Source organism: Carassius gibelio, chromosome A16 (assembly GCF_023724105.1).
Source record: "Carassius gibelio isolate Cgi1373 ecotype wild population from Czech Republic chromosome A16, carGib1.2-hapl.c, whole genome shotgun sequence".
NCBI classification, from domain to species: Eukaryota; Metazoa; Chordata; class Actinopteri; order Cypriniformes; family Cyprinidae; genus Carassius; species Carassius gibelio.
Genome location: NC_068386.1, coordinates 5,255,859 through 5,283,358, shown reverse-complemented (window position 1 = coordinate 5,283,358; position 27,500 = coordinate 5,255,859). Strand labels below are relative to the sequence as shown.

General features: G+C 38.8%; 4 protein-coding genes across 7 annotated transcripts in view; all 4 read right to left on the bottom strand.

Moving 5' to 3' along the window:
- washc5 (WASH complex subunit 5) overlaps positions 1-7,433 on the bottom strand; it is a 12,696-nt gene extending 5,263 nt beyond the window's left edge. Inside the window, exons 1-21 of one of the 2 annotated variants that reach the window (XM_052617980.1) lie at positions 7,336-7,433; positions 6,799-7,054; positions 6,547-6,692; positions 6,233-6,317; positions 6,052-6,152; positions 5,700-5,892; positions 4,771-4,923; positions 4,577-4,690; positions 4,327-4,498; positions 3,983-4,110; positions 3,437-3,566; positions 3,236-3,348; positions 2,994-3,160; positions 2,835-2,910; positions 2,640-2,750; positions 2,405-2,545; positions 994-1,074; positions 663-764; positions 395-574; positions 197-321; positions 1-94 (exon numbers count right to left, since the gene is read on the bottom strand). The exon at positions 1-94 is cut by the window's left edge and continues 69 nt beyond it. In XM_052617980.1, the coding sequence (XP_052473940.1) occupies positions 1-94; positions 197-321; positions 395-574; positions 663-764; positions 994-1,074; positions 2,405-2,545; positions 2,640-2,750; positions 2,835-2,910; positions 2,994-3,160; positions 3,236-3,348; positions 3,437-3,566; positions 3,983-4,110; positions 4,327-4,498; positions 4,577-4,690; positions 4,771-4,923; positions 5,700-5,892; positions 6,052-6,152; positions 6,233-6,317; positions 6,547-6,692; positions 6,799-6,984 (2,598 nt within the window). In that variant the 5' untranslated portion in view covers positions 6,985-7,054; positions 7,336-7,433. Of the gene's footprint in view, positions 95-196; positions 322-394; positions 575-662; positions 765-993; positions 1,075-2,404; positions 2,546-2,639; positions 2,751-2,834; positions 2,911-2,993; positions 3,161-3,235; positions 3,349-3,436; positions 3,567-3,982; positions 4,111-4,326; positions 4,499-4,576; positions 4,691-4,770; positions 4,924-5,699; positions 5,893-6,051; positions 6,153-6,232; positions 6,318-6,546; positions 6,693-6,798; positions 7,055-7,152 lie in introns of both variants that reach the window. The other variant, XM_052617981.1, reaches the window with a different exon arrangement.
- Positions 7,434-8,780: 1,347 nt separating this feature from the next.
- LOC128030402 (zinc fingers and homeoboxes protein 1-like) lies at positions 8,781-14,885 on the bottom strand. 2 transcript variants are annotated; one of them, XM_052617995.1, is made up of 3 exons: positions 14,491-14,885; positions 12,792-13,056; positions 8,781-12,495 (listed from the first exon to the last, which is right to left on the bottom strand). In XM_052617995.1, the coding sequence occupies exons 2-3, from the start codon at positions 12,949-12,951 to the stop codon at positions 10,166-10,168; spliced, it is 2,490 nt and encodes an 829-aa protein (XP_052473955.1). In that variant the 5' UTR covers positions 12,952-13,056; positions 14,491-14,885; the 3' UTR covers positions 8,781-10,165. The 2 variants fall into 2 exon arrangements, with proteins under 2 accessions (XP_052473955.1, XP_052473956.1); XM_052617996.1 differs by having other exon boundaries at positions 14,431-14,498.
- A 296-nt stretch (positions 14,886-15,181) lies between these two features.
- On the bottom strand, positions 15,182-26,126 carry LOC128030391 (ATPase family AAA domain-containing protein 2). Of its 2 annotated transcripts, XM_052617963.1 has the most exons (29): positions 25,793-26,126; positions 25,166-25,299; positions 25,011-25,063; positions 24,770-24,920; positions 24,505-24,586; positions 24,340-24,430; positions 24,024-24,173; positions 23,797-23,908; positions 23,433-23,456; positions 23,057-23,161; positions 22,772-22,880; positions 22,579-22,694; positions 22,268-22,442; positions 22,092-22,180; positions 21,835-21,994; positions 21,636-21,726; positions 21,194-21,508; positions 20,693-20,813; positions 19,502-19,688; positions 19,222-19,407; positions 18,948-19,083; positions 18,652-18,848; positions 18,406-18,565; positions 17,133-17,255; positions 16,890-17,048; positions 15,969-16,403; positions 15,737-15,870; positions 15,487-15,615; positions 15,182-15,329 (listed from the first exon to the last, which is right to left on the bottom strand). In XM_052617963.1, exons 1-29 carry the CDS (start codon positions 25,928-25,930, stop codon positions 15,297-15,299), a joined length of 4,095 nt encoding a protein of 1,364 aa, XP_052473923.1. In that variant the 5' UTR covers positions 25,931-26,126; the 3' UTR covers positions 15,182-15,296. The 2 variants fall into 2 exon arrangements, with proteins under 2 accessions (XP_052473923.1, XP_052473924.1); XM_052617964.1 differs by lacking the exon at positions 23,433-23,456 and having other exon boundaries at positions 25,793-26,125.
- A 443-nt stretch (positions 26,127-26,569) lies between these two features.
- The window catches only part of LOC128030426 (proteasome subunit alpha type-2-like), a 6,533-nt gene continuing 5,602 nt past the window's right edge, over positions 26,570-27,500 (bottom strand). Inside the window, exons 6-8 of the mRNA XM_052618043.1 lie at positions 27,386-27,459; positions 27,241-27,298; positions 26,570-26,860 (exon numbers count right to left, since the gene is read on the bottom strand). Coding sequence (XP_052474003.1) covers positions 26,744-26,860; positions 27,241-27,298; positions 27,386-27,459 — 249 coding nt within the window. The 3' untranslated portion in view covers positions 26,570-26,743. The remainder of the gene's footprint in view (positions 26,861-27,240; positions 27,299-27,385; positions 27,460-27,500) is intronic.

Sequence of the window (27,500 nt, the reverse complement as noted above, 5' to 3'; positions counted from 1 at the left end):
GTCCTGAATCTCAGAGAAGAGTCGGTTGTTGGTCACTTCCTGATGCGTCCTCATATCGTACCAGGTGTTCAGCTGATCAATGTAACACGTTGTTCTGAGAGAAACACACACAAGAAACGGGACTTTGCTTCACACTTGTAGCCCTCGACTATCAAAGCTTTGAGTGTTTGAAATGATCCCGTCTGCGCTGACTCACTTCGGATCTGTGATCCTCAGGATCTCCCTGCAGAGACGTCCGATAAACGTGGCCGATTCATCAACGGACGGATACTTGGGAATGGGAATGTGAGTGGACTGGTAGATGCTTTGCCAGTCTTGGATCTGAAAAGAACCGCTTTAAATCAACACTAGCAGTAAACAGCAAGTTATCAATAAGATACTACAAAGACAAGACCTTGGTTCGGAGGAAACTGTTGCACTCCTGCTCTACGTTGTAGTTGATGATACGAGACACTTCCTCCTGCCAGATCTTCAGGCCGTAGATGCTCACGTAATCCTGAATGTATTCAAACGAGCGGTAAAACCCATCCATGGTGGCAGCCATTTCCTTCAGCTTTGGCATCAGTTCACTGGGCTGAGAGAGACATCAGAAACCAGACTGATTCTACAGAACGTAATCTTAAGAAACAGAGTTATTCAGCAAGGTTAAATGGTTTGCTCACCTTGGCTTTGGGGTTGAAGAAGAGGCCTTTGTGCAGAGCGTAAGCAACACGTTTGACGAGCTCTTTCCTGATCCCGTCCTCCAGAAGCTGCTTCGGATCCACCTGAAACAGACGTGTTTTCATGCTTCCTGAGCTCTCGTGACATAAGTGATGATTAATATTCCACAAACACAGTAATAAAGTTAGTTAGAACATCTTCTCAGATACAGTAGTCAACATGAATTAAAAAAAAGACCCAGTTTACTTTCTAAATGCACTTTTCTGGTCTTTTTGCGAATTAAAAGAAAAATGCCCGAGTTTGTGATCTATCAAAATCAAATGATGGTTGTACCTTGATGATGCCGACGAGTGTGGTCTTCATCATCAGAATACCTTCAGTGAAGACTGAGATGGCATGAGTGAGCTTAGCCACCTGTCAGATGAAGAAGGTCAGTGAGTTACTTTATTATTATTATTACTTATAAAAACATACACAAAAACATCAAGATGGTGACTCAAGGCCTGAAATGTAAAATTAATTTAAATTACTATGCAGGCTCGGTTTTGTAAAGAATTTTGCTGAGAAAGTTAGTTATGCAGTACAAAATAATAATAATAAAAAAAAGTAAAAATATAGAGAGTAAAATAAATATTCTATATAGAGAGAAAGCGAGTAAAAAAAAAAAAAAAAAAAAAAAAATTATATATATATATATATATATATATATATATATATATATATATATATATATATATATATATATATATATATATATATATATATATATATATATATATATATATACACACACATTTTTTTTTATTCTTTTACTCTCTATCTCTCTCTCTCTCTCTCTCTCTCTCTCTCTCTCTCTCTCTCTCTCTCTCTCTCTCTCTCTCTCTCTCTCTCTCTCTCTCTATATATATATATATATATATATATATATATATATATATATATATATATATATATATATATAGTATTTTTCAGACTATAAGTCGCACCTAAGTATAAGTTGCATCAGTCCAAATATACGTCATGACGAGGAAAAAAACATAAGTCTGACTGGACTATAAGTAGCATTTATTTAGAACCAAGAACCAAAAGAAAACATTACCGTCTACAGCCGCGAGAGGGCGCTCTATGCTGCTCAGTGTAGACTACAGGAGCACTTTGGAGCAGCATAGAGCGCCCTCTCGCGGCTGTAGACGGTAATGTTTTCTCTTGGTTCATTTCTCTCGGTTCATGTCAAAATGAATTTTGATAAATAAGTCGCGCCTGACTATAAGTCGCAGGACCAGCCAAACTATAAAAAAAAGTGTGACTTATAGTCCGGAAAATACGGTATACATATATAGAGACTTAAATAAATAAGGAATAAAAGTATATATATATAAATATATAAAGTACAATAATACAACATACATTTATGATGTAATATGTTTTTATCTGCATAAAGTCAGCACAAACAAACACTACACTAATTTATAAATATAATAACTTCACAATTAAATTAACAATTACGTTTTGGATTTTTTAAAATATATATATTAATTTTAAAAAATTAATAGAGAAAAAAATATATATATACAAGTATTTATATAGTCATGTAATGTTTTAATTTTGCTGAGCAAGTAAAAGTCTTTGTAAAATGCATGTTTATTAATAACACATCTGGTTTAGTGACAGTGATTCTTTAGGCCTTAAACTGATGATTTTACTCCGCCTCTTTCAAGAATTCATCAGATGGTATCTGTCGTACCTCATAGCGGGCACTGAGTTGAGCGTAGTCCTTCAGTTTGTCTTTGTCCAGACGTGTGGGCACCTCCATGATGTCATGGATCTGCAGTTTGATGATCTTGGCCAGCGAGGTGAACATGCTCTCTGGAATGATCTGCAGGACCTGGAAGCATGTTTGCAAGAATCACCAAGTCAGAGTGAATACAGAGAGATTTTAAGCAAAAGATCCAACCACAAATCAAAACCCTTCTCCAAACCTTTCTGACATAAGCCACCAGCTCCCCAGAGTAAAACTGAGACACGCTCAGCAGATCTGGACTGTTGACCTGGTTGATTCGGAGGAGAGGCAGATCCAGCGCAGACGCAAGCTGTTCATATTCATAAAACTTGTGTTATATTTCACAATTTGAGTTGTTTCTAGTGTCATATATTAACGGGTCAGTCTGACTCACCTTCAGGAAAGTGGCTCTGAGTTTGGTCACCATCGAAGGGTTAGCTCTGATACTCTCTTGCATTATTGAGGTGAAGCTGTGAGAGACACATTTGGAAATGAACTTCAGTCTATGAACGTTTGATGAGAATCCAAAAAGAGGTCAATGTAGCGCCATCACCTGTCAATGATCTGCCAGGCGTAGGACAGATCTCCCACTATCTGCATGGTGATGAGCACTTCCTCTTTGATATTGATGGTGCGGATCATCTGATGCAGGAACTTGCGTGTGTCCGCCAGGAACTGACTCACCTGCAGGTTGGACTCCAGCTGGTGAAACTCTTGGACCTTTCCAGAGAAACAATGTCATGTGAAACCACTGCAGAGGGTCACGTCACAACACACGTTCAGATGTGTCCGTACCTCCACGAGAGCCTGAATGAGCTGCACGGTCTTCCTGCCGGCAGCGGTCGAGTCCTCGTAGTTCAGGGACTCGATCTGTTTGGAGATCTCTCTGAACCAGGCCTGAAGGTTCTCTGATCAAACAGATGAATGCATGAACACACTGATGATAATGTCCACAGTCTGCCTCCTGAATGTTGTGGGACCTCAAAAGCATTTTACCGTTTTTCTCCACCCTGGTGAGAGGTTTGACTCCAGAAAACACCTCGGCCAGCTCCACCATTCTCTCCGATCCCTCTTTCTTATAGCTCTCCCACTTCAGCTGCTTCTCTGCCAACATCTGCTTGAACATCTGCGAATCACACAAACCCAGAGAAATTAAAAACCAGAGCCCCAGTAACAAATGAAACTGTCTTACAAACATTTGGGGTAGGTAAGTTTTCTTGATGTCTCACCAAGGCTACATTTAATTGATGAATAAAAATACAGTAAATAACAATATTTTGAAATGTTGTAATTATTTCTATTTTAATAGATATTAAAATCCCATTTATTCCTGTGACGCAAAGCTGAATTTTCCGCATCATTAACCTCCAGCGTCACATGATCCTTCAGAAAACTTTCTAATATGCTGATTTGCTGCTCAAAAACGTCTCTTACTAGTACTTTTTATTATTTAAACATTTAGTAGCAGTAGTAGTAGTAATAAAAACTCACTGGAGTATCGCTTTAAGATTGAGAATTATCATCATTATATTGTAGATTTACCTCTTTGAGTATAAACTCAAACTGGGCCGTGTCCAGAAGCAGCTGAAACAGAATTTTGGGATTGTATTTGGAGTCGCTGATGACTTGATCTTTGATCTGACGCAGTCTCTTGTTGTTTGGATCATAAGCTTTCAGAAAACAAAAACAAAAAAACAACAACTTAGAAAAGCATTTGGATGCATTCTAAACAGCAATGTGTTAAACGTGTTAATTCCTTCCAAATAAATTCCGTAATCAAAACCCAAAACATTTACACCAAGAGTTCTCAACAGGGGTCCAGAGCCCACTAGAGGCCCTCAACAAAAATTCCACAGGGCTTGCTGATTTAAACCATGATGTCTCACCGGACTCTGCAGTGTGCAGCATCAGCCAGCGGATGGCGACGTTACAGTCACGGAGGCAGTTGAGCAGTTTGGGAATGTTGTCCAGGATGATTTCCTCTCTCAGGAATCCCTCCTTCAATGACTGCTGCACCTGCGGCCGCAAACTCTCCACACTGGCAGCGTATCGCCCGGCCTGAGAGGACACAACAATGACTGAGTACGAGTCCAGAGTGACCCTGGTTTAGATCGGGAGACGCCCAGGTGACTGTACCTGTTCTCTGATGTTGGCCGTGTCCAGTGTGTAGTTCAGGGCAGTTTTAGCAGCCTTATATGGTTCCCACGCCTCCACCAAATTCACGGTGATCCCCATGTATATACTTATAACCTGAAGACGTAAGATGGATATTGCAATATATCAAGAAGATCCCATTTCTGGAATCTACATGATTAATAAAGTCTGCTCACCCAGTTGTCAGGGAAGTATTTGTCCACAATCTCTCTCATCTTGGCCTGTTGTGTGTGCAGGATGGAGGGGGTGAAGTATAAGCAGACACACAGCATAGCGGCCTGCGTTGCCAGCGCTGTACTGCGGTGCTCCGGCAGAGGATACGCAGAGACCTGCAACACAGCAGACAAACATGTACATAACATGAAGCTTGAAAGTTTGATGCCACAGAGCCCCAAATACTGTATGCGAAGAACCTTCTTCTTAAAAATTAATGTAAGACAGCATTTTCAAGTATAAAACAAAACTAGTATATTTTTTATTCAGTTTATTTTCTATTATTATTTAATGACAAATTAAAATAATTTGTCATTATCAACTTATTATATTAGCATTTTTTATATGCGGTTTTTAATTTTTTTTACATAGAATAAAACAAGTTGTCATTATCAAAATGATATACATTTTATATATATATATATATATATATATATATATATATGTGTGTGTGTGTGTGTGTGTGTGTGTGTGTGTGTGTGTGTGTGTGTGTGTGTGTGTGTGTGTGTGTGTGTGTGTTACACTATTTTCTTTATTTTATTTTATGTTTTTTAATGCATTTTATCTTAATTAAAATTGTCATTATCAAACATATTTTAATATTGACTCTTTATACAGTATAACTATGTTTTACACTATTTTCTCTGAACCTTTCCAGTTTATTTTTTGCATTTTATCTGCCAATATAATTTTTTTTAACGCTTTTCTTCTGATCCTTTAAAAAAAAAAAATTAAATATATATGTTGCATCTTATCTGTCAAATAAAATAATTTTGCATCATCAAACTAATTTTTACTATTAATGGTAATTTACATATGTTATAATTAAAAAAAATCTCTGAAGCCCCTTGCGGCCCCCAGTTTGAAAAACTAAATCACACTGCTGTCTTGCCTGGTTGTAAATGTCATCAGAGCGGAGGCGGCCGATCACCATACTGAGGAAGACGGGGCTGATGGGAACTCTCTGGAAGTAGCTCTCAGGGTAGTTTGGTGGCCGTTTGGCCCCCGGGTGACTGGAGTATCCCGTGCTACGCAACAGCTTGCAGATGTCGTCCAGGTTTGAGTCACCCGAGGAGCGAGCAGCACTGAGGAGATGAACATTTGTATATAATGCGTTTATTCAGTAGCACATTGACATGTTTGTCCAGTTGTTGAGATATATCACCACATCTGATCAGCTTGTAAGCTGTTGAAAGCCAATCAAACATCTCCAAAAAATACAAGGGTATAAAGGACAGTCTTACCTGTATCTGTAGTAGGACACCAGCATCCTTTCTCTCACCTCTCCCTCCATCTTCTGATCAATGACCAGTAACATGACTCCATACAGGTACAGAGCCTCACACTGACAGAAATCACATGCATTTACACTCGGATTTACTCTGGGAATTCTCATCTGTATTTAGCGTAGTAAAAAAACTTTACCAGGAGCTGTTTTCCATCTTCATTTAATAAAACAGTTTCTAGTGTTTGCTGAATGTAGACCCCTTCATTGAGATCATCCAAGTACCTTCAGAGGAAACACTTTATAGTTTTTCATTGAAAAAAAATATTTTAAAATTTGATTTAGGAAGGAAAATTACATAAAAGCAAAGCATTACATAAAAAATACATTTAATAAATACATTTGAATAATTGCTCCGTACTGTCATCATAAGATGATTTGAACATGCCGCTAATTTCAATACAAATGGTTTTATCACAATTTCAGATTAGTTGCATTTCAAAACAACACACACCTTATCAAGTCTACAACGTATTTATGGACACTCTCAAAGGCCAGGTAGAACCGTGTCAATATCTCGATGTTATTTTCCCGAAACTCCTCATCCAAGTCTTGCAGCTCCGGCTTGGCTTCCAGTTTACTCTCATAAAACTCCGGACCCTAGAAAACACAGATTCATATCAAAACCACTTGCTTAATGCAAATCTATCCGATCATCCTAGCAAACCCAGATCCTATTCCTTTAAAAAGATAGCAATTGGAGTACCTTAAAGTAGCTGAAATCACAGATTATGTCTCCGTATTTCTGCTGGTCGCTCTTGTCTTTGAGTCTGAAAACTGCAGGGATAAATTCTGACAGTCTGAGTAGTTCAGCTATGATGGCGTTCCCTCTGGACACGATTCTCAGGATGGCCTGACCACACAGGTTGTTCTCTGCCAGAAAGTCCACCATGATGAGGAAGAAACCAGAAGATCTGCTCTCTGATCAAAGATTCATTCAGTATCCTTAGGGATGGCAAGATCTGATGAGATTCAATAAAAAACTTTACTGTGCATACTACCCACGATATTGAGTGTCGTCTCTACAGATGTACATACAGTCGTTTTACAATACACTGACCTCAGGTTCTTTATTTCTATAATATATTTCAACAGAAACCTATTTTGATCGAGATTTGATTCGTTTGATTGAATGCACCGGTTAACTATGAATAAAGCGATGCACTATAACAAACAAAACCATATAGAAAACAAGTTTATATGATTATATTACGTTTGGTTAATTTAGATTCTTGTCACTCACCCTCTGCAGTACGGACCAGACACTTCCTGTTTACAAATCACGTGAGTGTCACGAGAAGAGCTCCGCCCAGCGCTTAGTGTAGCGTTAACTGCTTCAAAATAAAAGTCTCACTGATGACTGAGTGATTCTTCATGATCTAAGAGTTTTTTATTAGGTGCTATTACCAAACTATAATTAAGTATTTTAATTCAGAAACATTAAATACCTTTTTATTTCCTCTCTCTCACACACACACACACACATATATCTATATATATATCCTTGATTACCTACCAGATTACCTTGAAATTTTTTGTGTTCTAACAGAGGAATCGTTAACAAATTAACATACTATTCAATTATTGTCATTTGTACTATATTTAAAATGTTTATTTTTAATATGTGTATATATTATTCTTCTATTACAGAGATATTCAAAGAAAGTTTTAAAATAAAGCGCATCTTTCACCTGTACCTCATCATCTGCAGATTTATTCTGTATACCCAAAAGTAAACCACCGCTCATGAATTATTAATCGTCTAGTACTGCATGCAATGTTATTACTTACTATATAAAATGTAATTATGTATTAAAATGTGTTTCATGCCACTCCCCCAGTATAACGTTTTATATTGTAGTCTTGGTTATTATTTAAGAGATTTAAAATCGATAAGAAGAATGTGATGCCATTAGGGCACTTGTTCAAAAGACCATCTCTGAGGAAAAAAAACAGCATAAACCACTTTTTTTTAATCCAAATTTATTGCGTTGTCCTCAAACAAGTAGAAAATATATACATTTAGTCTAAATCAAGCAAAAGCCTATTAAAACAGTTCAATTAAATTAAAAGCATTGCACATAGCTCTGGGAAATAAAGCTTTTGCCACCACAGCGGCATCTATAGATTTTAAGGCTCGTCATGAGTTTCAAATCACAGTCCATGATGGTTCCAGATCTGTATTATTATTAGTAGTATTGGTGAATGTAAAAAACTGTTTTTCAGAGCCTAGAAACAGACTAATCCAAATCTGACCATTTTAGAAATTGTAGTTTTATGCTATTAGCAACAGGAGAAGGATCCACAACATATAAATGTGGCTTGATTCTAAACTAAAATGCAAAGCAAGATCCCAGTAAGCCTCTCAAACGCAAAAAAACATGAGAGGATTGATTGTTAACTGGAGAGGACACATTTTGCTAAGTTTAAATGTGCTATTTTGTTCAAACAGTACTTACCGTGTTCACAGAGGCACCTTTGATACACTACAGTATTCACAGGAAAATGCAAGCAGAGTTGCAAGCAAATCAAATACATTTTCACCAAAAAAATAAGAAATCAGGACATAAAACCAAAATTACATCACAGTGCACATAAAAACCTGTAAAATATCAGTCTCAAATCACACAAGAATTATTTGAATGATCGCCATACAAGTAACACGCTCGTGTAGAGGTGAAATTGAACTATAAATACAAACTTATAAAAGGATTTAAACTACTGGTTGAGCATAAAGGTATTTGTACAAACTGAACACTTTTTTTCCTCCATCGTTCTACTAAATGTCAGATACATGCTGTTATAATGAAGATGGTGAATGTCTTACACAGGGGTGATTTTAAAAGTACCAGTCATAGTGCGGTTCTCATGCGCAAATATAAAAAGACAACCTCAAATTACACCCATGTGGTAATTATTCATCAATAGTTCATGCTTCATTTAGTCCTACAAAAGCAAGGTATTAATGGGAAAAAAAAACATATTCCTCAAAAAAGATTCTGCAGCAGTCATAAAGATGGAAAACATACCACTTCATGATTAGGGCATATACACATTTTTTTCTTAACATGATCCGTTAAAATGTGCCAAGCAAATGAAAGTCCCCTTAGCTTGCAGGCTTATGAACTGTGTAGAGGAGAAATCGGTGGGAGATCTCATTTTAAAAATGAACAAACAGCAAACAACCACCAAAAAAAAAAAAAAAATTCCCCATGTTCCCATTGAATTTTAGAAAATACTTGAAAACTGTCCAGATGAAAAACTGCAAAACAGTCACATCGCCTGTTTATTTCCACAAAATAACTTTCTCAGCAAGATGATTATTAGCCGTTATTGTTTTAAGATGACCCCCATTAACCCCGGTTAATGGGACTACAGAAACACCTACAACTTCCTGCTGGGATGTACTGCGCTGTATATCAGATATCCATGGTCAGTATGTAGACGATAAAACACTGGGAATGAAAGATAAAACACTTGCATGTCACTGAATTTGAAAATTCAACTTGAAATGTTTGGTCTTGCCCTACACAAATAAGGTGGCTAAAGTTGTATTCAAGGTGACACAATGTATTCATGCATATTCCATTAATTAGCTACTGTGCCCATTATTAAGAGAACCATAACATTCAATACAATACCTTTGGCACTAAGTGTTCTCCATTTGACTCCAAATAAAAAAAGCCCATTTGAAAAAAGACCCTATAGAAAAGCCTAGGATTACTTTGCATGTACAAGGGTTTAAGGTGCATGATCAATTCTTGTAGACATAAGTTAAAATTGTATCCATGACATTGTTAATATTATTTCAGGGATGCACTTCAGAGCCGTGGAGAAAAAAAAAAACCCTGTTAATGTGGATGACTTCTCAATCTTTGAATGTAGTCAAACATTCTGACCAAAAATGGTTCTCCTCAATGTTTATGATCTTTAAGATCTGGTTAAACCTTATGTGAAACTACATAGAATATAAGAAGAATTGGTGCAGTGGTAGAGGGCATGTGGTCGAGACCCAACACTGTAATATTTTTTCACTTAGGGCCATTGCGCAGAATAAAGCCAATTCACAACGATCACTGACCCTCAGACATGGGCAATGTTTTTCGAACGCTCTGTGGAGGCTCCCAGGCATCGCTGTCATCAGTGTCGTCATCATCCTCATCACCGTCTTCATCTCCCAAAGCAGGTCCTTGCTCCTCAACCGCAGTCTCATTTTCACCCTGTGACTCGTCCTCCTCCTCATCTTGGTCTTCATTTCCCATTTTATCTTCAAACGGATTGGTACCCATTTCCTCCTTCTGATGAATCTCTGCAAACCACTCTCTCACCTGCTCGTAGCTCATGTTAGACTTGGCAACAAGCTCATCCAAGTCCTGTTCATTTAGGAACTTGTGCTTCAAGTAGTACTCCTTCAGAATATCCCTTCCAGACTTGAACCTGACTGGTAAATTCTTCTCCAATTCTGTGTGCTTCTTCACTTTTCTATTACGGGTTCTTCCCCAACCGCGGTTTCTAATCCTCCGTTTTCTGTTTTTGTTGCCATTCGTTCCTCCCATGTTTCCACTTTGATAGTAAAAATACCACTTCAAGTTGCCATTCTTCCAGGCATAGCGTGTGTCTCCAAACCAATTGACAATGTAGGAACGGGGCAGTCCACTCTCCTCAGCCAGCTGGTCGTATTCTTCCGCCGAGGGCCACTGGGTGCGAACAAATGCTGTTTTCAGAACATGAAGCTGCTCTGGAGTTTTCTTAGTAACCTTTTCTTTGCTTAGCCTCTTTCCTCCAGGTGGAGTTTGGCTCCCCTTCTTTTGGGATGTTTCACCATCTGCTTTTGACTCTGCGGAATCGGGCACAGGGGTTTTTCTTTTTTCCGTAAACCAGGCATCGATCTCACGTCTGGTAAGTTTCGTCTCAGCCCTTAGCCGGCTGAGCTCTTCATCAGTGGGTGTGTCACATTTCTGAAAGCTTTCCTCTAGGACCACCAACTGCTCAGGTGTCTTTTCTTTAAACTTCTGCAGTGTAAAGTCCGGGAACGGATTCCAGGTTTTGGCACGTGTCTCCTTCTCTTTGACGGGTGATGGTGTCGGAGACACTGGCGTTTCATCGCTGGAGTCGATAACAATGGTGGCACTGCTACTACCCTTGGGATTGTCATTCGTGATGAAGGCATGGCTGTTCTTAGAATTGCGCTGGTTGTATCGGGTGTCGCTGAACCACTTTTTAATCTCACCCTTGGTGAGATTGGTCAACCTCATTAGCCTAGCTATCTCAGCATCACTGGCAAACTGATTAGTCAAATAGCTTGCTTTCAGTTCAGCCAGCTGTTCCTTGGATTTCTTAGGCCGCAGGCCAAAGTGATCGGCACTGAGTGCAGAGTTCTCCTGAGGGGTCAGCGATGGGGGCTGAACTGTAGTAGCTCTTTTAGTTTCACTGAGCGCAGGGCTTGTTTGATTGGTTGCGATCTTGGGCGTCTGGCTTTGACTGGGCATTCCTGCTACGGTCAGGGTTATCGGGGTGGTCACTGGGAGGCTGTTGGCTGTGCCAACCTGTGTCAGAACCAGACCTGGCTGACCCACAATCTGGCAGGTCTGAAGAATAGACTGCAGGCCGTTCGTGGTGGAAAAATGATGGGCTGGGATGACTGTAATGGTCTGGGGAACTGTGTGGACTGTGCCATTAAATTGCTTCCTCCTGGCTTCCTCAACCTCTTCTGGGGTCCAACTAACACCATGCTTCAAACGCTGAGCCGAAAACCAGATCTTTATCTGCTCTTCACTGAACTTGGTCTGTGCTGCAAGTCCCATGATTTCAGACACAGACGGGTAGGGGAACTTCTTGTAGGTGTTGACTAGGACTGGATTGGAGTCCATCGCAGAGTTATATGTGGGAATACTACTTACTGGTATTAGAAGTTGAGTTTGAGCACTCTGCTGGGCCTGCAAGGCAGAAAGCACTTGGGCCAGGCCTGCTGGAAGAACCGTTGCAGGGTTCATAACCAGCTTCTTCTGATCTGCTACCACAGGGTTTGTAATATTGACAAGAACGCTGGGCTTTACAGACTCTGTGAGCAATGGGCTCATGAGTTCTGGTGCCATGGAAGTGCCCATCAACGATGCTTCCAGTGGCTCTGGATCCATCTCACTTTCAGTCACTGCCTCGCTTTCACTTGTGCCTTTTACAGACACAGCTATTCTCTTGGGTTCAGACTTGCTTTTCATTTTCATTATAGGCGTCTTGCTGAGGGGGATTCCAGTAACTGAGGGGTCATCACTATCCTCCATCTCTGTCTGCACAAAACCATCCTCGGCGATCAGATCAGAGATGGGCTGCTCTAGTGACGTTTGGCCTGAGCGTTTTCCTGAAGAACGACAGTCCTCACTCAAGAAATGGATTCCCTCATGTTCTGTAGGGACAGAAAAAATATTCCTTTGATTAGAATAAGTACTGTGCATGAGTGTCTGATAGGTAAAAATGTCAACAGCATTGTGCAACAAGAGGTTATTTTTAAAAAAATATATATATTTTTTGCCATTCTGCAAGGTAGCCCCGCCAAATTCCATTGGTCTAAAAACTCAATCAACATAGCTGTATTTTGAAGCATCAGACTTTTAATGTGAACAGAAATGTTACTTGTCATGTTGCACTTGGTAAGGACACCATTCCAACCAGGACAATTTTGCCTTGAGAAGTGAGCTTCACCTGTCTCTGTTTCCATGGGCACCACTGCTCCCTCAGTTGGACCATCTGCCATACTGTCGGCTCCTTCATTCCCTTCCAGGGCCTCCGTATCAGGATCTTGCTCTACAACATCTGATGGAAGCACCATGCAGGGGGTCGTGGACTTCCTTCTGCTTGACATTGTGCTTGTGAATGTGAAAAAGAAAATATAAGATGGCCAAAACCTCCAGGAAGTTGAATTTACATGCTAAACGTTTGTCCCATTCCAAGATTTGAACTCAACATCCTGAAAGTCAGAGAAACAAAAACACACACAAGACACTGGTTAAAATGTAAACATGGGGTATTGTTATTGACAGTTGACCTATAGTTAAAATATTTAATGATGCATTCATACAGACAATATAGCAAATTACAGAGATTGTTAAGTGTAGTATCTTCTGCTGCATTCCACAATTTTCTTGTTTGACACTATAAAGTTGCTTTGACACAATCAGTATTGTATAAAGCGCTATATAAATAATGTTGACTTGATTTGAAGACTGTAATTTAGAATTAAATGCTAATCCAACACTGCAGAATCTAGGTACCACTTTACAGTAAGGCTGTATGTTAACGGTAAAATAAACATCAGTTGATGTTAACTTGTGTTAACTAACGTTAATTTTTTTTAAATCTGTTATCCAACATGTGGCATATTCATCAGTATTCATAAAAGTTAGTGCATCTGCATACACTGTAGTGACCTACAGCTTTCAGATATCTATTTTGCTGAATATTAAGTTTACAAATGTTTCATCGTTTTTCTAAAACTAAAATTCTTCTTAAAAACACTGAACATGTGGTAAAAACTGCCAATAGCTCCAAAATAGTAACCGCAATTACACAGAATTAAAATGTTCTTTAACATGTTTATTGTGCGTTTGATTTGATAAATTACATTTTGACATTAATGACTCACTGTTTTGCAAATAAATACATAAAAATACAAGATACAAATATTGATCTTAAAAATACACTTAGAATATACAATCTAATAATAATCAATAAAAAGGTTACGGAGAGTGACCTTGGTTAAGGTTAATTCCCATAACTATACATATCGAAGATTAAAAGTGGCGTATGTTTACATTAACTATTGCATTAAGAACAAACTAAAAGTGAACAACAGAGCATTTAAAAATTAATATTCATTTTAATAAATGATATGACAGGTAATGCATTAACCACTGTCAATGTCTCCGTTTTTTTGTGTCACAGGCGTCACCATTGGGCAATAGTTCAGTTACAGACTGAGAAATGTCAGACGTGTGAGTTTAGTTTAGATGCGTTTAAAGTGTGACTTACAGATACTGTGGGTTCAATTTCACTCCTGGCACAGATGATAAAACCATGGTAAGAAATGTTTAATCATATGCAAGTACATAAGCGTTATTATTTAACCATGGTACTAGCATATGCACCATGGTATTTACGTAACTATCTTAAGCACCAAGTTAATAGAACATAAATTTCAGCACCATAGTATCAACGTACAGTGAGTGGTGTTGCCAGATACCATCATTAACCCATGATAGATTTTACATGTATGGTACCTCAAGAATGCTCAGAAAACTAAAATGGTACTACCATGTTACAAAGTACTAAAACAAGATAATACCAAGGAACTTTCCGGTACTTTTTGTTAGTGAGGGAGCTTCAGGGATGCGCTGGAACTCACCGGCCGCGAGGTTCAGTGGCAGGAAGAGCGAAGGCGAGACGGACCGAGACCCGTCGCACGTAGAGGGGGAAAACCCTGGATGGACCGAACAGATGCCACGCCGATCGGATGTTTCACTCCCCGATGTCTCTGTTACTCTATTATTTAGACAGGCACACTGCGCTGGTGTTTTATGGGTCTCTCAGTAAACAATCATCTGCGCTCATTTTAATGGCAGTTTTTAATGATCATCAGGCGTCAACGCTGTCAGTTATACGTCGTGACATCATCGTCAGGCGACTCCCAGCCGTCACGTAAACTCGGCGTTAAAACAGGTTTGGACGCCAATTTAACCGAGACACACACGCAGTACTTCGTTACAGGTCCAACGCACACACCTGTGGACTTTAATATTGTCTATGCGCTAAGAAACGAGAGCATTGACTTTAGAAATGTACAACCTCCAAACTATGAAACTGTCCAATCAGAGCCAACATGCAGTCACGTGACCCTCATGCATCGCTTCTTACACTCAAGTGGAATTTTCCCCATCTTTTCTACTAGCTTGATTTAGATATTATCTGACACAGAAGAGTAGAAATCACAAGTGATTACAGTACACAACTATTTGCAGTACTTTAGTCAATGAATAGATCAGATATTTTTACCATTACCAAACTATATGCTTGGTATAAAAAAACAAAGACATTGATAATTGTGATTAAGGCTTTAATATGCACAACACTAAAAGACATGACTAAAGAATTAGCAAAATATAATTTATAGACCAGTTATAAGAAATATATAGTATAGTTTATTAAAAAGAACTAGGAAAACTCTTCAACTTCTTTTGACATCTCCTGGAAAATAAAAGAAAATACATGTTATGTAGACAAATAAAGTCAGTAAGCCTTTTAAATATGAAATAAATCACACCTAGGTTTAAAGTACTGTACAATCAGCAGAATATTGAGTTAATAAGGCAGCAGGACATATTCTTGCATCATCTAAATGTACCTGTATAAGTGCAGTTTTGTCGTAATCTTTCCTGTGTCTATAAATGCTCTGGCACAGCAGAGCATACAGTTTCTCCAGTTGATTGACCTCATATCCATCTGTCATGTCCAAAACTGTCTGTAGAAGTTCCTGAATTAATAATGAAAACAGTGATTGAAAAAACCTTTTCAATGTAGAAGTCATGTTAACATGCATACTTGCTTCTTCAGTTTTCCCACTATCTGTTATTGATATTATATATCTGACTTACTTTCAGTTTGTTGTGGTCCACGATAAGAGGCATGTTCTTCTGCTCAAGGATCTTCATGGCAGCATCCAAACTGATGAGACTCTGCTGTTCGGCCTGCATCTTAAAACCTCTCGTCATCCGCCTCAGTCTCAACTCTGAAAATTTCATGCAAACTCAAGTACTGCTTCATGTTCATACAAACACCACAACTGTTATAAAACAAATGCTAAATATTTTTTTGTGATTTGCTAACCTGTTCCTGAGATGTCCTCTGCACTTGGCTCCGTCCTCTTAGGTTCAGTGCTCTCTGATTCTTGGACACCATTTTGGCCATTTATGGCATTATTCTGGTTGGTCTCAACACTCATGACTTCGTCTACTGCAGAGGCAGTGTTGTCATGTTCTTGTCCTTCATTAAGGATGTTGTTATTCTGTGCTACAGCCGTGGATTCTGAGGGTTCCTCTGTACGAGCACAGCAATCAGTCTCCATTGACTCACATTCAACATCTTTCATCTTCTCTGGATCTTCACTCTCAGCCAGTTTTCCATCTTCCTCTTCATCCTCTTCTTCGTCCCCTGATTCTGTTGTGTTAGGGTTATCTTTTGAGTTCAAATGTGAGCAAGATTTCTTTCTGCGGATGACTCCATTTCTCCATCGGTTTTTCCTCTTTTTTTTCATCTGTGAAGCTGTGGATAGACAAAACATTTCATTCACAGTCTGCATGAAAGAAATCCTACCAATCTGACTTAGTCAAAAGTACTGCTAAAATAATTGATGTAAGTCAATGCAAAAATTTTGTTCATATAAATCAAACAATAGTGACAAGAAAAACAAAACCACTCAGTCTCTTTAATTGAATTGGCAATTTTTTTATTAGGACATACTTTTAAAGGCTACATTAATTTTTAACTTTAAAAAAATAATAATAATTATTATTATTAAGTAATAAAATATAAATAAATAAAATAAAATATTAGCATTAAATAAAAAAAGGCATGTAACCGGCAAATGTGTCCCAAAATGAAAATAAATAAATTAATAATAATAATTTTACAATGGTATCAAGACTTGCTGATTATTTAATCAAAACTATAGATGCTAAAACCTCAAATCCTACCTCATGCAAGGCAGTTTTGAGAGGCTCTATAGCACTGATGTCAGTACAGTATCACCTGTATTAATTCCTGTTTGATATGGTGAGATCACTGCTTGTGCTGGCACAAGTGTAGCATCTTTACTGGGTGCTGGATCACCCGTCTTCTGCTCCACTGTAGCGGACACCTTTGGCAGCACATGGTAGTAGGCAGGAGTGAACCGTGATGAGGTGGAGCCTGAAAATAAAATATTAGAAATGTGAGTGATGACCACAGTCTCACTAGAAATCCACATATGATCTAAAGTAGCATCAGTGAAACCTCGTTTGATGCGAGACTCCTTGATCTCAGCGCAGATCTTCTCAAAGTCCTCATCTAATTCATCTCTGATTATGGCATGCACGGTGTCCTTAAGAGCACAGGCACGGTGTCTGATGAGCCGATCTATTAAAAGCACAAACATCATTGATTTTGCATGCCACGGAAATCCCACAAATGTTATGTAATTATGCAAAACAAACTTGCAAAGTTACAAAAGTTTAGTCAAAAGCAGTGATTGATTTTTTTTTTGTGATTAAATTATTTTTTTATATTAATTTGTCTTTTTGTTGTTAAATTAACATTAATGACAGAAGGCACAGCTTTATTAGGGCGCTGTCCCTTTAAGACCGACTGCGTGGATCCAATATACTGATACACAACCATTTTTTTTTCTCAGCAACTGCAACTTACATTCACTTAAGACAAAACCAAGTGTTTATGAGGATACTCGCCAGGAAAGGCTTTGGATGTGACTGCAAGCACACAAAACCATAGTGGAGTCTGTGACTACCAAATGGTTTAATAAAGAGTTTTTTTTTTAAACAAATTTTAAAAATGTGATAGTTTTGTGATGATGCAACAATGCCCCATTCAGGCAAGTGACAATTCTGTCAACTGTAACAAAATGCTGTCTCATGAAGCAGCTCTATTGTAGCGCAGGCAAGATGCACTGATGTAACGCCATGTTGGAAGCGTGAAAGAGAGAAAACAAGGTACCACTGAATCACTCATGTGGCATTCATATGACTAATTTGATCTGATATTCTATTTGGATTTATTTCCATCTAATTTACATGCTATATTAAATGTTTGTGGGAATTTCCCGCATTTTAAATGCAAAACCTGTGGGAATGAGTAAAACTATGCGACGTGCAATCCCGGATTAAAAATATAATCTGTTTCACAGACATTTGTGAAATAAATTTCCATGACTTTCAAAACTTTCTGGGTTTACTAGTATTTCCAGGCCTGGAAATTTCCTTTTTAAAATTCCATGACTTTTCCAGGTTTTTCACGAACCCTGATAATTGGCTTGAGTTGTTAAAAATCATGGATTCACTCAGTAACAAAAACACAGCTGTGTGTTGCTTGGAGATGCACAACAGCTCAGCTGTGGCTTTATTAGAAGCTTTTCATTTCTCAAATTGAGCAAATTCTCAAATTAACACAATATTAACTCGTTTATTCAGCTATTGTATAAAGTTATTACCACATATAAAATTGAGCAGCTATATAACTGTTTTGTTTTTCATGGTTAAAATTCTCAGCCTACCTGAGGGGTCTCTGTCTGGGTTGTACTCAAGAGCATTCTGCCAGATCAGATCCACATCCTGCAGGTAAGCTGCCACAGTTTGATACTTGTGCAGATCAATTTTGGAGAGAACTGTGGACAGGTCCATAGGCTGTTTGATGACTGTAGTGTAATCGGGAACCTGCATCAAAAATGGCACTGGTTCACAAATATCAACAGCTGGAGAGAGTTGATACAGGGGCTGCGGGACTAAAATCTTAGTCTTACCTCCTCTGTGTCCACAGGCTTTGTAAAGGCCTTGAAGCGTTTGTCCTGAGCCAATCGGTTGGTGACATCCCGCAGGAAGAGGCGGAGTTCCCTGAGCGTATCCTCTTCCTGCTCTTCTAGTTTATGCTGTTCCTGCTCAGAGAGCTGGCGGGGAGGCGGTGGAGGGGCCGCCGGTAACACCTCCAGTGCCTGGAGGACTAAGGAGAAGAAAGCAGGAGTTATCACAGGTTTGCATGCAAATACTAACAATGTGTAAAACATTACAGAGAGAAAAAAAAAAAGAAAAGAAAACTCACCCGCTTCTCTCTTAGATGCTGGTGGTTTAGCAGCTTGATTTAAAATAAGGTCCTCAAAGAATCTGAGCCTCTCCTCCCGAGATGGAAGTGGAACATTGAACACCTCGCCATACTCAACATGGAAAAGGTCCTGCACCTTTAAACAGGTAAACAATCAAAAAATAAATATTGTCATACAATAACATTACAGTAGATAAATTGCATCAAAAAGGCCATTTCATTTACTCTTGAAGCCAAACAAGCCCCAGTAATGCTTATACAGCACATGTGGTACCTCAGGATAGAGCGTGTGGTGAGGAAAGCTGCATGTGGCGAGGAGGAGGCATGGGCAGAATGAAGGGATGTCCTGCAAGAGACTGATGAATGTGGCCTTTAAAGTTGAGCTCACTGTGTCCCACCAGCGCTGGATGTGTGGAACATACAGAATGCTGGGGGTGGTTCTCCTTGCTTCACAGAAAACCTGATGTACAATATAGATTGATAGTCATTTGATTAAAAAATGTCATCTTTGTATCTAGTATAAATTGACTCTAGTATAAATTCAGCATGTTCACCTGTGCACAGGCCTCCTCTGGGGTGGCTGAACTGACCCCATACAAAACAGCAACATCGAGGGTGTAAACAGTGAATTTCTCTAGGGCATGAAGAATAGCAGGAGCCAAGTGTGAGGTCTGACCAGAGCCTGATGTCCCACAGAGCAGCAGTCTGGGTCTGAATGAGGTAGGCTGCTGCAGGGCACTCCTGCAATTCATGTAATGAAAGCAATGTAGCAGAGCACAGAGATGGCAGGCAAGTCAAGACAACTACAAATATATTAACATTTTGAACTCTCCATTATTAATCTCAATAATATTATTGTTATTATTACAATGATAACTTTAAAAAAATGTCCCAATATATGTGGTTATTTTCTTACACATGTATAGGCATGACTAAGAACAACTTTTGTTGATGATAAACTGGATCTGATGAAAAGCATTAAAAAAAAAATTACATCCTGTCTTAAAACCTTTGATTACACAAAACTTTGTGATGATATCTTTTCTCTCATATCAAGGCTTCCTGTGAACTCATATCTGTACACAGTGAATTGTACCACAAATTAACAGTTCAGTCAAGAAAAGAGAAATTGTGTAGATGACACTCATGTCTAACCCTTAAAATGGATAACAGAACATTATTGCTTGTGCAAAATATTGCTTGTGCTTCCCCATGTGCACCAAGTCAGCACAGAAGTCAGTTCAGTCAGGACCACTTGAGTCAAAAATACCATAGACAATTCTTTAGTCAAAATTTTGTATAGCTTTTATTTGCATGATTGTTAAAGTTACATTTGGCGGTATGGCTCTGTTCTAAGTTACCCATACTTTTCATGAGCTCCATGAAAGCTAGTCAGGAAACAGCAGCAGCTTCTGGGGACAATCTCCCATTTAAAACTGGGAGAGCAGCAAATAAAATTCCCTCATTGAGAACAGAGCATGCATCAATGAAAACAGTATGACATTGATTAAGTTAACAAAGTTAAGGAGGCGATCGGGGAGGAGGTGGGTTGCAAGCAATGCAGTGGAAGCAGCCAAGCATCATACTGAAAATGCACTTAAATAGGGCGCCCTGTTTGAACAGACCAATTGAGTGCTTTAGCGATCAGATCAGCTGTTAGATCTGGGTATCAGCTGACAGCAGAGCTTGACTATGTGGCCTGCCTGAACTGACGCTGAAACGCTATATTTAATCGCATTTCTAACCTGTTCAGATGAAGAGCACTTGCAGCCGGTCCAGTGTTCTTCTGGCCTTTATTAGTAATGCTCACGGAAGACCCCTCATCTTCACTCTGTAGTAGATCGTCCAAGATACCAAACACACCCTCTAAAATAGAAAATATTTACTTGCATTGATTATGAACTTCAAAATACAAACTAAATAAATAAACATGAATGTTGTCGTTCCATGCAAAGCACACTGACATGATATTAAGACCGGGTTTCCCACACATTGATTTATTTGTGGCGGGCCACAAATGAAACCTCTACCTCTCCCGCTCTTAAAGTGCCTCCTGCTGGCAGAAAATGAATTTGCATATACATATACTGTATATGGGGACAGGGGAGTGATGCAACAATTAGAGTGTAAGGCTGTGGGAAACACTGTAAGGTCTTAAGAGTTTGGCTGCTACAGTGTTATGCATGCATGTTGAGTGTTTTAGCTCACTGCTAGGGGGAAAGAGTGATAAAAACAGTTGTCTTTACCAGCATCTCTTTTCTTCTTGAGGCCCTGCTCTACATGAGGAAACAGTCTCTGCAGCATCTCCATGGCGTTATTGAGGGCAGAGCTTAGCAGGGGTTCAATAACAGGTGTGAACGCTTTAGCTGGAGAGGCCACTGCCCTCTGTGAAGCTGGAACTATCTTCCTCATGGCCGAGAGAAAGTCCCGGCCACTCACGTTGATGGACTCCACATCCAGCAGGAGCTTCTGGGAGGAAGCATATATCTGGGGATAGTGTCTACGCAAGGCGCACAGAGCTGCTTCTGAACATACAGCTTTGATGTCTGCGCCACAATAACCTGGAAGCACAGAGAGAATTTTGACTATTGGTATACAATAAAGAATGATAGTGCAGGACAGGATGAGATGCTGTTACGTGAGATGCACTCAAGTCATTTCACATAGTGGAACAGGAAAAGCTCTTACCAACACACTTGTCAGCCAACTCTTCACGAAACACATCAGACAGCTGTGGGTCCCATTGCTTGGTATGAATCTTCAAAATATCTTTGCGAGCCTAAAAATCAGCAACAACGTCTTGTACATTACTATAAAACAAAACAAAAACTGCAGTCGAAAATAAACAGTGTATTATGCATTCCACAACAGAGCTTGAAACTCCCACCTCTCTGTCTGGTAGGCCGAAGAGAAACTCTCTGTCAAATCGTCCAGGCCGTCTGAGCGCAGGATCGATGGAGTCCAGACGGTTAGTGGCTCCAATAACAATGACTTCCCCACGGCTGTCTAGCCCATCCATGAGAGCCAGGAGAGTGGACACGATGGAGCTTCAGACAACATAAACAAACAAGCAATAGAACAGTTTCATAGCATGTAAGCAAGAAAAGATAAACATAAAAATTGCAGAAAAACAGACTAACATACCTGTGTATCTGGTCTTGCCGGCTGGACCGAACAGGTGCGATACCATCAATTTCATCAAAGAAAATAATTGATGGACGCATCTGGTACGCCTTCAAAATAAAGGACGTAGAAAAAATTAGGCATTCAAGAATGACTATTTCTAAATGAAATTTAATTTTAGTTTAAATGTGGGCAACCTGGTCAAACAGGAGGCGGAGCTGTCTCTCAGACTCGCCCACCCATTTGCTGAGGCAATCAGCTCCTTTTCTCATGAAGAACGCCACCTTCCTCTCACCTTGACTGCACTCGTTTGCCAGGGCTCGAGCTACCAAAGTCTTTCCTGTGCCAGGAGGGCCATAGAACAGACATCCTCTGGAAACACATAGCATTTAATCAACATACATTCTGCAAAAGCTGATATTCAGCATTACCTCTCATTTTTGCAAACCGATTGTTAATCATCCAACTGTGCATGTTAACAAATATTTATCAATATCGCTTTTCATACCTTGGAGGCTGAATCTTAAACTTCTCAAAGACTTCAGGGTAGAGTAAAGGAAATACAACCATCTCCTTCAGTGCAGAGATGTGTTTTCCTAAACCTCCAATGCTGTCAAAACGCACCTGCACATGGAAACCCAACAAGTCAACCACAGGTCTCTACAACTTTTTTAAGTTCAAGTCGAATGGCAAATACATACTGTTTGGTCAATTTGCATTGGATCAACATCTGCAAGACTTGCTCCAATTTTAATCCTGTCCTTGTGAATTCCCAACAAATCTTCTTTTCGTAAATTCATAGGGAGGCATCTACAAAGGGAAATGCATTTAGATTTTTGTTACAGATATGATTCTTTATTGCATACACAAAACCAACTACAGGTGCTGTATTTCAGAGTTATTTGATTTGTCATGTTTACTCTGCAAGACTTTGTACCCAAGGTTCTTTTGAAAGCATAGCATCTGTAAACAAAAAAAGATTTTACCTGTTTATTGACCTGCTACGACTCTTACTTCTCCGCCTCTCAAATTTCTCTTCATCAGAAGAAGAGGATGAGGTGGAGTCACTACTGTGGATGGCATGTCTTCTCCTGAGATGACAAAGGCAAAGGTACAAAAATACTTTTTCTAAACTTTTAAAAAACATTTATAGCATCAATAAAAAGTTTAAACTTTCATAAAATATGCCGCCACCACCTCTTTTATCCCATACCTCTTTACAAAACATGAATTTAAATGTGCCTAAAACATTTGTGTTATAATTATGTAAGTGTGACACATCGTAGATTGTTGCGTTTTCTTCTCTTTAAAAATTCCTGAATCATCCACATGCAGATGTGCTGCAAGAAAGCTTGGTCTTACCCATCACCCTCACTCCTGCTACAACTACAGCACAAGAAACACACAAAAATGAGTGGAAACACAAGAGTGCCTCTGAGATTATAAAACAGACACTACAGTGTAAAGTAGAAATGTGCTTTTTGGACTAATCAGGCTGGGATGTTGGGTGATAAAGGGGTTCCCATCTGAACTACTTTTTATTTGCCGGTCTATTAACACAATGTCTTTGACCACTGCATTGTGTGTCTTGTACAGATCCATTTTCAAGTCAAAACTCAAAACTATCCAAAATTATCAAATTATCCAAGAGTTTTCTCTTTCTTGACAATTGGATTAAATTATGACAAAAAAAGAATTTGGAGAAAGACAGATGACTAGTACTGACCTGGTGCCCCTCCTGTTGTTGTACAAACTCCTGGGACTTGAGGAACTAAATGTGTATCTTCGTCTTATTGGGGTGGAGTGACGCTTAAAAAATATGCTCTGCTTTTTTGGCTCTGTAATTAAAAAAACATATACAACAATGAATATGGAAACAAAGCAGGAGACATAGAAATAGATGATCCGAGTACATTTAAATGCATGGTCTGTTTAATTGACCATAAGACCAACCATCAAGAGGCGCCTGGTAACGCACAACAGCTTTTCTTTGTCGAAACTCATAGCGCTTTCCATTGTCTTCTTCGTCTTCATCCTCATCATCTCCCACATCATTTTCTTCCTCACCTTCTCCATCCTCCTCCTCCTCTTGATCACTGTATTCTGAAAAATAAATACAGGTTGGTTTAAGTTTCCAAATACATCTGGGGCTAATAGAAATGTTTTTGTTTTGGGTCTGTAATTCAACACATGACACAGGACCACTGTTAGATAAAGGTGCAGGAAACACTGGTTCAGAATTAAGTAGTTCCTAATTCACAATCATTACCATTCTCCTGGTTATCTGAACTCTCTTCTTGTCCTCTTACTGAAGATTTTGTGATCCTCTTCCTCTTTGTCCCAGAGTAAATTCTCAAATTCTAAAACAAAACACAAATACAGCTGAGTGAAGTTCTGACTGATCACAGCAGTGCTGGAGGAGTCAATGACGCACCTCCTCCTCACTGTCTCTGCTCCTCAATCTCCGACGCATCTTCTGCATGTCATCCATCTTCTGAAGTACAGCCTCTGCAGTGCTAAAATAGACAAAAACAGCCACTGAATGTCAAGAGCAATGGAAATAGCCACACACAATGCCAGCTGCACATTCAAGTTTGAAAACAAAGGTATATTTAACTCATCAAAAAAGGAAGATCAAAAAATCTGACATAAATTAGTCAACAGAAATACAACGGTATGTTTTCTATATAGGTGCATACTTTGTAATGAGCCTGTTGTAGAGGACCGACTGGTTCCTAGCATCAAGCTTATATCGTGTGATTCTGGAGCTACGTCTCACGGCACTGTCTTCCTCATGCCTTTGAATCCCAGCATGGAGGTTTCTAGAAGTTGGAGTTGATTCCATTTCATCTGAAGAAAGATTTTATTTTTATTTTTTATAAGCTGAAAATCAACAATACTGCTGTCTTAAAGTTTATAAAATACTTTTGATGTTCCCACCTGTGTGCTCATCTGCTGACCTCTCCCCCTCAGCCTGAAATCTTGGAGATTTTCTATGAATGCATATATAAAAGGAATACACATAACAAATAAGATATGTAGATAACACAACATTACAGATTATTAAATAGAAGATTAAACCATGAAATTCCCACCTTAAATGCATCCCACTTTTCTCGTCTTTTGGAGGAGATTTGCTTGTTTGTCCATTCATATCAGCAAAGGTGATTTTTTTCCCTCTTTGAGCTCTGCTACTCATGCCGTTTTCCTCCTTTACAGTCAAAAATCCCTAAAATAATTATCATAGGCATACATCATAGTAGTGTCTGACATGCTATACTCTATATAAAACCATTTCAAACAACAATTCATCGGACTTCACATTATATGATGATTATTTGTAATTTTCAAAAGTGTCAATCCACATAACTATTTGCAGTTGACTAAAATGTTTAAGTGTGTAAGTTAAATATTACATTTTTATTTTTGACTTGCCAACTAACGTTACCCATCTACTGAAATGCACATCGCATTATTGAAACATAAAATCCCGCTGAGATGCTCAATGTAAATTATCACCGCTGTATGTGTATCCGACGTAACACTTCACATCAACGTATTTTTGTTTTGTTAACATGTCGCGCGCTCATGCAGTTCACTCGAGCATCTCGCGCTTTTAACCGCCAACTTTGTTTTGTTAAAGGGAATGTTTCACTGTAACGTTATGTAAACAAAATAAATACTAACACATCAGTAGTTGTAAAGAAAAGGTCTTGACTCACATTAGCTGGACTGTCCTCGGCGCTTGTTAAACTGTCATCAGGGGCCTTTTTCAGCCGCGCGGACTTTCGCTGAGGCGGGTTCAGAGAGAGAAACTCTGAGCTGCAGTCCAAATCACCGTTACTGCGTAACATCACCATCTCTTACAAGCCTTATAAGAGCTTCAGATCATTCGCTGTCAAACTCGCTTCAAAAAGTTTTCGCCAAGATTTTAATATGCCAAATACTTTGTACGAGAACACATCGCTTTGTAAACGCACTCCGCTCCTCCTTGATTTCTGGCGCCACAAACGTCACTTTCACATGACACAACGCATAATACGAATGTCCTGGCGAGACGGAAACTAGGGCCGTTTAAGCGAATGGACCCCCTAAAAAAAGTAATTTATTTTTTCAAATATAAATAAGGTATTCAGAATAATATAATTTAACTAAGAATATACGTTGCTGGACCTTTCACTTACATAAACATTGAGGCTTTTATCCATAGAACAGTAAATCGATTTTGCGTAGGAATACTGGGGGAAAGGAGAACCGGCTCATTTTTGGCGCGCCGTGAGTGACGCGGCTCTCAAGATTCTGATTGGCTGACGCAAGCCAAACCCCCTCGTGAGCTTGTTTTGGGACTCAAATGCAGAAAGAGATATTGAATGCCATAAATATTTTCTAACTGCCTTTTCAAATTAAAGTAATGATATAAGTATCCTCTGTTATCTTTTACGCAGTTTTCTCAAATCTTAAACACTGCACAACAGAACAAATGGAAACAGTCAACAGGCTTTCTAAAGACTTGTTTATTTTTTCCTCAAGTAAGAAAGAACAGCAAAATATAAACAATACAACTTTCACTTATTTCCATTCTTTTACAATGCTCGTGGATAAGTACTAATGAAGTTGTACTAATAAAGACAAGACAATCAGTGCTCAATCTACAATTTTGAAAGATAATTTTTTTAAGCAATGGCGGCTAGATAGTCTTTCACCTCCGCTGGGGTCAGTCGCCTAAATCCTGCTTCATTGCAGATTCCCACCTCAATGTTTTCCTCAGTCATTTGACCTTCAAAGCTTTCCTGTAACAGAAGTAGTCATAGTTAATATTAGATGTTTGACATTTTAATCTCAGGCAAACAGGGCCTAAAATAAATATTCAGCAAGTCAATTTAAGGTTTTGGCAAGTAAATAAAACCCCATGCTTTGTGACAGATACAGTTTCAGTGAGATATTTACTCTAGCTCGTTTGTTACAAATGCAAAATGAAAACCAGCTAGATAAAGACATTTAATTGCGATAGGAAAATTATTTTAATAATGTAACAGTTCCACAGCTACCAAATATTTAACCTTAGGACATAAGTTAATCTTGGATCTTGTATGCAAATAATAACGGTATCAAATACATAACTGCAATTAACAGACCTTTTAGCAATTGTTGCTGGGTTTTAAATCATTACCTTAAGAGTCAGAATAGCAGTGTGAATCGCATCTTCCAGTTCCAGATCCTCGTTGTATCTAGAAAAGGAAAATGAAACAAATGAGATAATATATGTTTAGGAAGGCTAAAATGGTTTTAACGCTTTCAGTTATTACAATTTATACCTTTTTTCAAGGAATGTTTTCCCATTCACATAGTTCTTCCCCATCGCTGTGGCTTTCCATGCAAAGTATGCTCCCTTAAACAGATAAAACTCAATTTTATTTTTCTAATACAGTG